At 43.7% G+C, this 10358-nt stretch overlaps 1 protein-coding gene across 1 annotated transcript in view; it reads left to right on the top strand.

Moving 5' to 3' along the window:
* syne1a (spectrin repeat containing, nuclear envelope 1a) overlaps positions 1-10322 on the top strand; it is a gene marked incomplete at its 5' end in the record, with an annotated part of 107988 nt that extends 97666 nt beyond the window's left edge. The window contains 16 exons of the mRNA XM_079290869.1: positions 174-361; positions 671-821; positions 1439-1621; positions 1814-1951; positions 2305-2496; positions 2574-2892; positions 3414-3482; positions 3921-4054; positions 4143-4269; positions 4368-4579; positions 5108-5314; positions 5594-5722; positions 5841-6104; positions 6241-6324; positions 6928-6986; positions 8963-10322. Of these exons, the coding sequence (XP_079146995.1) occupies positions 174-361; positions 671-821; positions 1439-1621; positions 1814-1951; positions 2305-2496; positions 2574-2892; positions 3414-3482; positions 3921-4054; positions 4143-4269; positions 4368-4579; positions 5108-5314; positions 5594-5722; positions 5841-6104; positions 6241-6324; positions 6928-6986; positions 8963-9239 (2733 nt within the window). The 3' untranslated portion in view covers positions 9240-10322. The remainder of the gene's footprint in view (positions 1-173; positions 362-670; positions 822-1438; positions 1622-1813; positions 1952-2304; positions 2497-2573; positions 2893-3413; positions 3483-3920; positions 4055-4142; positions 4270-4367; positions 4580-5107; positions 5315-5593; positions 5723-5840; positions 6105-6240; positions 6325-6927; positions 6987-8962) is intronic.
* Positions 10323-10358: the final 36 nt, after the last annotated feature.

Consider the following 10358-nt stretch of genomic DNA (forward strand, 5'->3'; position numbering starts at 1 on the left):
TACACTATTGCTGAACTCATTTATGGCATAAAAGACGCATGTGGAGCAAAACCAAGAAGCAGGGTCAGGAAACATCACGCAACATTTAACAGCATTTAGAGAAATGCTGAACGCTACATATACAGCCTTTAACTACTGCAACAATGTAAGCCATTGTTCTGACTGACTTGCAGGAGCTGCAGAGGGACATAGAGAAACACAGCACCGGAGTGGCGTCAGTGTTGAACCTGTGTGAAGTGCTGCTCCACGACTGCGACGCCTGCTCCACAGAGACGGAGTGCGACTCCATCCAGCAGGCCACCAGAGGGCTGGACAGACGCTGGAGGAACATCTGTGCCATGTCCATGGAGAGGAGGCTCAAGTCAGTGCCTCTTTGATAAATTCAGCTGTCGTATGTCTGCATTCGTATGCATGCACTGGGGACATCTTTTGTGTGGGTGAAGAGTTTTCGAATGAGTTGAGATGTTTATCTGTATAACTATGTTGTGAATGGGCAATTCAGTATTTTAGGTGTATGAGAATATATGAAAATGAACTTGATACCAACCAGATCTCACTGCCTTCTATAGTATACTATGATCTTGTGGATTACACTACTACTAATCATACAATCATGTGTTCGTATTTAAGAAATTTGACGTGACATTACTCTGCAATTTTATCGGTGCAGGATTGAGGAAACGTGGAGGTTGTGGCAGAGGTTTCTGGATGATTACTCCAGATTTGAAGATTGGCTGAAGACCTCAGAAAGAACAGCAGCCCTGCCTAACTCCTCCGGAGTTCTGTACACTGTCGCTAAAGAAGAGCTCAAAAAGTTTGAGGTTTGTGACAGTTGCACAGTGTTTGCATGTATGCAAGCTGAATTGGTAGCTTGTTTTAAATGTTGTGTTGTCGTTGTTTTTTTACACACGCATGCTTCGATATTTTTTAAGTTTCATGGCAGACATTTACATTTCTCCATGTGAGCAATAGATCATAGAAAAAAAGAGAGAAGAGTGTCATGTTGCTCAAACTCGTCTGGTCTGCTCAGCTGCTGCAGTCTGTCTCTGAGCACGTGCACATTCCTGCTGCCACCATTTGGATCTGCACTGTTTGTGCCTGATTGGAATCATTTTAGTTACAGATTGATACATATTTCAGGATTTTGAGCTTCAAAATGTAATGACCTCTTATTAATTATTGTAACTTTTTTTTGTTTGTTTATATATTATATTTGTTTGTTTTTTTGCATTTTCCTTCTCACTGCAAAACAGAAAACATGTTTACAGATTTCGGGGCCATCTGTAGTCCGTGTTTATTCTTTGTATTCTTTGTGCATGCACATAAAAAAGTTTTGAGAACAATTGCATGTGTGTTTCCAAATGCGTGTGTCCTGTTCAGAGCTTTAATTTGTGTGTGTTTGGATATGTGTGTGTGTGTCTTTTTGTTGTTGTTGCAGGCCTTCCAGCGTCAGGTGCAGGAGTGCCTGACCCAGCTGGAGCTCATCAACAAACAGTACCGCCGCCTGGCCCGGGAGAACCGCACTGACTCGTCCTGCCGACTCAGGGAAATGGTACACGATGGGAACAGGCGATGGGACAACCTGCAGAGGAGGGTGGCCGCCATCCTGCGCAGACTCAAGGTAACGTTTGTTTTACATTGTCTGACCACATGCTGCATCAATGAACGATGTCCATATCCAAAAATATCCTCGTACTTGACGCCACTCACTTACTTTCTGTACTCACTGAATTTCTTACATTTTAGTTCAGTTAAAAAGATAAAGAGAAGCAATGAAGTATATTTGTTTTTTTGTCTCTCTGTGTTTATTCAGCACTTCATCAGCCAGAGGGAGGAGTTTGAGACGGCACGAGACATTATCCTGGTGTGGCTGACCGAGATGGACCTCCAGCTGACCAACATAGAGCACTTCTCTGAGTGTGACGTGCAAGCCAAGATAAAACAGCTCAGGGTAAGACGGAAGTATTGCTTGTTAGATGACACAACAAGCCAATTACAATTAATATTAAACATGGTCATATAAGTGGATTTTATGACCAAATATTTGCTGGTTAAAGTTGCTCAAATACAAAGATGCTTTCCTTCTGTTTGCATCAGTGTAAATTGATGAAATCTTTGTTTTTGACAGGTTTGAGGCCTTCATTTTAGATTGGCTAAATTGTGATGGGAACTTTCTGAAATGTAAACATTTAATTGTGTACATGACTGACTAAATACTCTTCAAATGATCATACCGGTGTGAGATAATCTGCATTATTGTTAGATGCAGTTCTCTGACCTCTGCTACGTGTATGTGCTTCTCAGGCTTTCCAGCAGGAGATCTATCTGAACACGGGGAAGATTGACCTGGTGTTCAGACGGGGTGAAGCTCTGATTGAGAAGAGTGAACCTCTAGACGCAGCCGTAATCGAGGAAGAGCTGGAGGAGCTGCAGAGATACTGTCAGGAGGTTGTTGGACGAGTCGACAGATACTACAAGAAACTCACACGACTGCCTGTGAGTAAAGATAAACGGACGACACACATCCTACCATCTCGCTTCCCTTCTTCTACTAATAGTTGCGTGTCTCCCAGCTGGTAGACGACGAGCTCGACGGTTCGGACCGAGAGCTGGACATGGAGGAAGGCGGCGAGCTCTCTGAGCTGCAGTGGGGCGACTCCTCTCTGCCGCGGACATCCAGCCGTCCAGCCTCGGGTACGACCGCCCTCATCCGGGCAGAACGCTCGGGACGTGACACCCCGGCCAGCGTGGACTCGATCCCGTTAGAGTGGGACCACGACTACGACCTGAGCAGAGGTCTGGACAGCCCTGGAGGACGAGGCCCCGGGGAAAGGAGCCGAGGGCAAGAGGAGGAAGACGAGTACCTGAGGACGGCTGCCACAGTGCTGTCAGGTTGGTGAAATCAAATAGAGTATATGAATGCTGATAAGCAGTCAAACATGAATGTATTGTTAGTTATATGGCCACAACAGTCATGTGCTGATTTGGAGTATTTTTTTAATTAATATAACGTTATTGATGTCTTTTGAAATAAAGATTTATGTTTAATAGAGTGGATCAGGTAGAAATGGTTGAGGAAATAATCATTGTTTCCTCTCGAATATGGGAAACAACAAGACATTCAGTCTGCCACTAGAAGATGATAAATCATTAAGCAATCAATTATTACACAAACATGTCTTTCCAGTATTGTATGTTGCTGTGGAAGTCTTTTCAAAGAAGGGGAATCTCAACCAAAAAGTCTTCAAATGACGTCCAGTCATTTCTATAGATCTGGCATCAGTTACTCTCAATGGCACATCTTTTTAAACGAGAGTTCTGAGCTGAACATCCAGCTCAGTGCCGACTCATGAACAGATCTTTATAAATTCATGCCCACATTGTAAGTATATGTTGTATGTCTCTCTTCCCAGATGTAGTTATCCCAGAGAGCCCAGAGGCCTATATAAAACTGACTGAGAACACTTTGAAATCGTCCTCCGGTAGGAAACAGCAGCCCCCTGGTTCTGATAAGGAATGCCTCAGCATGACATATGAGAGCACGCCATCAACATCGACTAAAACACCGTTTATTTGTTATTTTCTTGGACCACACAAGGAAGCATCATTCAGACTGCATGTCCCATCATCCAGAGAAACCTTGGCATATTAAAAGTGCAAAGATGACATTATTGCATGCCGAAGTCCAGATCACTAAATGCTAATCTCAGCCATTGCATTCGTACTTGTGCGTTTTTTGGTTTTTCATTTCACAGCTAATATCGTATATTAATCTGATAAAAACCTGACTTCTGTGTTCTTCATTTTGCGTTTCAGACTAATGCATGCAATCACAGACTCCGTCTCCACACCGACAGCATGCCAATATAAAAGTCATCAGCCCTCCTACTTTTCTTGACCTTGTTGTGGTCTTTGTCCAGGTGAGCCAGGCCAGCTGGAGGCCAGTCTCAGACAGCTGGATCAGGCTTTGGATGCCGGTCGATACCACCTCCAGCAGAGAGAGTCCACCGTCAACAGCTCCAGCCCCGACATCGACTCCACATACATGGGCTACGTGAGTCCGGCACATTACCACATGCACATGGGATAGTAATACGTTTTATTTCAAGCCAAAACGTATGTCATTGACATCATCCCTCCAGATGCGTCTGATGGGAGAGTGTCGAGGCAGTATAGACGCCGTGAAGAGAGCAGAGGGAGAGCTGACTGAAGACGAGGATGACATGCCAGGACTCACCAACCCCACCAGCACAGACGCTCAAAGTGCAGGTCAGTTACATACAAACGCAGACATTTAATGATAGATTACACCTTCCCATAAATACCGTGTGAGCCATGTTAAGTTTGTGTGATCCGTTTCCCTTCAGGTGTGATCGAGCGCTGGGAGCTGATCCAGGCTCAGACTCTGAGTGAGAAGCACAAGCACAAGCAGAACCTGCAGCAGTGGCAGCAACTGATCTCAGACCTGCAGACCCTGCGGGGCTGGTTGGGTCAGTCTGAGGCTGAACTCAACCAGCTGAGAGGACTCGAGCTCAGCACCGACATACACACCATCCAGCAGAGAATCAAGAAGCTCAAGGTAGAAGAATAATCAGATGTCCTGGAAGCTGTTATGAACTCATTTTGGTTGCATTTGGAAATTGGAACCATCAGTTTTGCAGCATCAGCTTTTGGACATCCTTGGCCTGTGCAGTGTACTTTTAGGAACTGTACATGAAATACAGTTTGTCTGCAGTAATTTGCCCCCACTGGCCTTGTTCATAATGTTCTATTTCACGTGCAGGGTGCTGACAATTATCTGTTCACTCACTCTTACACACACAAACGCCCACACACACACACACACACACACACACACACACACACACACACACACACACACTCACTCCTTAATACCTAGTCCAGATATCACTATTCTATGACACATCCTAATGACGGAAGATCAAACTCAGCCTAATCGCTCTGCACTCATGTCTGTTGGTACCTCATGTTTTATATCTTGTAGCCAGTGAGTCTGGCCCGGTTCATGGTTCAGTGTCATTATAAATAATCTACCACATGTAGATGCTGTTTCGATTACTTTCCTTCTCTTGACTCACGCCCTCAGGAGCTGCTGAAAGCGGTGGATGCCCACAAGTCAGAGGTCTTGTCCATCAATCTGAGCAGTGCAGAGCTCCTCCAATCAGAGCCTGACTCTGAGGAGGCGTGGGAGTTGAGGGACAGGCTGAAAGAGATGAACACACGCTGGGACCGGCTCGGTACCTCCCTGGAGGACTGGAGGGAAGAGCTACAGAGGGCGCTGATGCAGTGCCAGGTACGGAAAAAGAAAAAAAAACATACACCCTCATCTAATTTTATGTTGCACCTTCATTTGTATATATTAATAAAAATAAACCTTGTTATAACTTTCAGCCATCTATATGTAGAATTTTGCAAAGAAATAGTTTTATATAGTTTTTATATGAAGAGACATTTCATCCTGACTTTTTAATTACTCTATATGACATGCTGTACTGTGACTTCTTATGACACACTAGACTTTATATCATAACGATGCCAAAACACAAAGCTCATATCAATTATGCCATTTCAGGAGTTCCATGAGATGAGCCACGGTCTGCTGCTGTGGCTGGAGAACATCGACCGCAGGAGGAATGAGGTGGTGCCTCTCCCCCCCAAACTGGACCGCGAAACACTACGAGCTCATCACAAAACACTGACGGTATGTCTTTCTAACACGAGGTTTGTGAGCAGCAGACTCGCCATTAAACAGGAGCATGAATAAAATGTCTTTATTGACCACATTGCTGACTCCTCTTCTCTTTCTTTTTCTGCTGCAGAAAATCAGGCGTGAGCTGCTGGACTCGCAGCAGAAGGTATCGTCTCTTCAGGAGCTGTCGGCTCAGCTGCTGGTCAACACCAAACCTCCGACACTGCTGCTGCAGTCGAAGGCCTCGGAGCAGAGCCGGGCTCGGGGCAGCGAGTGTCTGGAGGCCCGGGAGAAGGTGCACGTGATCCTGAACAGGCTGAGACTGCTCCTCAGGGAGGTCAGCTCAGACCTCCAGGAGCTGGAGAGGAGACTTGAGACCACGGACACGCGGCAGGTCAGACAAACGCTGAATATAGAGCGAATGAACGAGGGGTCGCTTTATCTTGAAAATCCCAAAGCTTCGTCTCCATTTGGACTATTTTTAGATCTAAACGTTGGGGTGACTGTTGTTGTTTCGGTTTATTTTTCAGGATTACGTACCGTTGCCTGTTGGAAAATCAGACATCTGTGGATCAGCTGGTCCTGAGTCAGAGGTCCAAAGTCGCAAGCCATCGGTAATGTTTCCCCTCGTGACGTTCCCCTCCGGCTAGCCTCCATAAAACAACATCACAGTCAACTTACTTCCTTATTCTCACTCGACTACCCCTTTATTTTTATTGATAATATTAAAGTTTTCCCTTTTTCAATTGCTGTACTGCTGCCCCTCCCCCAGCCCTCCTTTTTTGAGATGTTTTTGCTGCCCACACCGTGTTGATCTGCCAAAAATGTACAAGAAAACCTGGCTTTTCGTCTTCACACGATACAACTGTTCTGTAGTAGCTTAGTTCAGCTCTCATTTTGGAATTCATGTCTGAAAGAAATCACATTTTTTTTCTGTTATAACTATTTAACTTAACGACTCAAGCGTATTTAATTCTGTTAGTTTTGTTTGACTTGAACTAATTTAGTCTAGAGAAGCCAGATTTCTTGGTTCTGAAAGTCAATCACCGCCATTGATTATGTTGCTGCTCTTTTGTTGTTAATGATTCCTTCTCCAGCGATGTTATGGCTCTTTGTGTTCTTTGTTTTTGCTCTCATCTGAGGCTTTGTCTTCATTTGCCCTTGACTGAAACATTCTTTTCTTTCTTTTACCCCTCCCTGCTCATTACGTGGTACAGCCTCGAGGCAAAAGTAGTCAGGCCCACCCAGGACACCCTAAGAGCGGCCCGCGCCACAGGTACCCTCTCTCCTGGACTCCAGAAACACGGGACGATGATGGAACCAAAGCTATGCCCGCAAACCTGATTTCTATTCAATCAACCCACGAGAAAATCATTTAATCACATGAAGCTATGTTTTACTCATTGCAAAATATACGAGATTATGAGATCATTTTGATTTTTGGCTTCTTTAATTGATTGTTTTCCGGGCTTTAACCCTGCGTTCCATGATCCTCCCTTATTCTAGAGAACATGTTATCAGCTCTTAAACGAGTGGGGAATCGCCTACGTCAGGCCGCTCCCTTCCTCCTTTAAATGTTTTACTTCACTGCATCTCTTTGCTGCTTTTTGAATGGCATCATGAAATGTTGCCGTGTCGTACTTTTTGTCTTTCCTCTGTGAGTGGCTGTAGCGCTCTCCTCCACTAGATGTCATTGTCTGAATCCCGGTGACCCCCCAGCCCTTCTTCCTTTAGCTCTGTTTTTCTTTCTTCTTGTTTCCTTCCTGTTTTATTCTCTTCATAGTTGAAAGGAGGATATGATCCAATAACTCCTGCTTTCCCCCTTCTACCTTAACTCCCACCTTGTTTTCTGTGTTTCCTTTCCAGACATCTTAACTCACCCACCTCTGACTCGCTGTCATTTCTGATCAAACGTACTATGATTTTAAATAGACAACAACACTGGTGAAGACTCGGCCTAAACAAGTCTTTCCATACGTGTTTAACACTCTTTATCTCACATGAATGGGGCTTTTGGAAACAAGGCAGGGGGGGTTACCATGAGCTACATATAGGAACACGCACACGGAGTACATGTTGCTCATGCGTGCTTACAGCAGCCGTATTGTAGCATCCAGGAGGACTAAATAGTATTGGAAGGCTAGAGAGGCTCTTCGAGGAAGAGTTGCAGTAAGAACATGCCGTGACTTCCCTCGAGTCTTGGCTCTAACCGTGGAAATCTGCAGAGAGGCATTTGGCATTTCTCCTTCCTCTGTTTGGAATGAGACGTGGCATTGAACTCTTACACACTCGTCTCACTGGGAGTGCCCCCCCCCTCTCCTCCCCCCAGCCGACTGTCTACGAGTGTTTGTGGTCTTCTTAGTGTGTTTATGCCTGTTTTGTGTGTGTGTGTGTGTGTGTCTGTATGCAGGTCTACTGTACACGTGCGTCTCTGTGTTCTACTCTGTGACTCTCTCAATCTGTCCGACGGTTGAATCTGGTTCTATTTGCTGCATTTTCACTTTCCTTCCTGCCGAGTGTTTGTTGAGTCTTCGCTCGTTTGTCAGACGTGGGTAAAGTAGTATTTGCAAACACGTTTGTTTTATTTGAATTGACAGATTTATTGCAACCACAGATTATTTTTCTATATACTATACAAGGAGAAGTAATTTTTTTATAGAATACTATTCAATGAAATTCGATTAAAAAAAATATTGACATAAAATAGTTTCTTTTTAATGACAAACTACACAATGCCTTTACAATTACTTTTTATGACATTTATGATATTCTATAATGTGACTTTTTATAACAATGACATACCATACTATTACTTTTTAATGATTTGTTTTACTTTAAATACTATGACTTTTATGAAACATGCTATACGAGGACTGACATTTTTATGGGTTACATACAATACATGACTTTTTGTAACACACACTATACTATGACTTTTTATGACAAAATATTTGATAATCAATTAATCCAACAATTATTTTGTCAGTTACATGTTTGGTCCATTGATTGTCAGAAATGGTGAAAAATTCCACAATTCTCTAAACTATTCTACAGTGTCATGTTTTTAAAAACATGCTTTTTTTCCCGAAAACATTTAATTTATGACGACGTAAAATTACAAAATTGCTTTAAAATTACAAAAACCTTTAAAAAAACAATACCAAGGGATTTTGACTGAACGTGATTTGCACATACTAGTGAACTCAGGTCTGTCCTCTGCTGTGTTTAACTAAACTCTGTGTCTTCCGGCAGCCGGAGCAGATCACCAGGCGCCGCTGGCTTCGTTTCCTCCCGTTCTGACCTTCGGGATGACGTTTCCTCCTCGTCCTCCTCTTCCTCAAAAGGCCAGTCCTTCCTGCTGCGTGTCCTCAGGGCTGCGCTTCCCGTCCAGCTGATCCTTCTGCTCTTGATCGGCCTGGCCTGCCTGGTGCCCATGACCGCGGAGGACTACAGCTGCCACCACGCCAACAACTTTGCCCGCTCCTTCCACCCCATGTTGCGCTACACCAATGGACCTCCGCCCATATGAGAAGCAGCTGAATCGCTACCTACTGCTTTGCCAAGGACTCCACTGAATGTTTCCTCTTCACCTAGTGCCCGAAAGCAACAAACTCTTCCCCTGCTGCGGCGCTGTCATGCTTTATGAAGTGATATGAAGACTTCTCTCCGTTATATTGCACACCCACTCTCCTGAAATCACCTCAACCCTTTAAGTCCACTCTCCAGTATATATATATGGACCTTCATTTGGGAACCCCTCTCCGATATTTCCTGTTTTAACCCAAATGTGTATATTATTTTTTAAGGTTTATGAAGAAACCTGAGAAATCAAAGCACTATTTATATACTGTATGTTGGGAGCCAAAGTTGACCGTGCTTTTTAGTCCATGATATCCAGTGCTGCTACTATTTATTTAGCGTTCAATCAGTTTATAGATTGTTAGTATTGATTCAGCTAAAGAACCCCCTTGAGTGGGATATTGTACCTGTACAGTAGACCTGCAGTTTGAGTAGCAATCATTGAGTCTCTGATGTGAACTTTATTTCCAACAGACACATTTGAAGAGCTACTCGAAACCAGCTCAACGGGAGAACTTTCTGAAGGATGAACTTAACGTTTTCCGCTTGAAACATTTGATTTGAAATGTCTTCAAATGGCGGTAAAGATCAAATTTGACCCAATAGCACTGACATGAGCGCTGTCCAGCATACTGCTCTGAAGCCGTCCAGCCAAGATGGCCGACTTCTTTCCCCACTAGCCACGGCATTTGTTCCTGTTTTTAATTTCAGTATTTAATTATTTGGGGCAAATATGAACAAAAAGACAGCTCTCAACTGATAAGTATGTTTGTTGACATGCCTTTGAATACAGGCAGTTATTTTTGTATCTTTCCGTTTGAGCATGCACTTGAAAGTCCTCCGCTTTTAAGGAAGCCAAACGATCACCGGTAGTGTTTTAGTAGACGGCTGCGACATCAAATAGTGAGCTTTGTAATAACTGCGGATGAGAATCTGTAAAAAATTATGAAATATGAAAATGTTATTTATGTATGTACAGTTTGCTAATGCCGACTTCATGAAGAATACTCTTTGCGAATAATAAAACATGAAATATTTAACTCCGTGTGCTCTTGGAGTTGACTTTGGG

Source organism: Melanostigma gelatinosum (genome assembly GCF_949748355.1).
Source record: "Melanostigma gelatinosum genome assembly, chromosome: 19".
In the NCBI taxonomy this organism is placed as follows: domain Eukaryota; kingdom Metazoa; phylum Chordata; class Actinopteri; order Perciformes; family Zoarcidae; genus Melanostigma; species Melanostigma gelatinosum.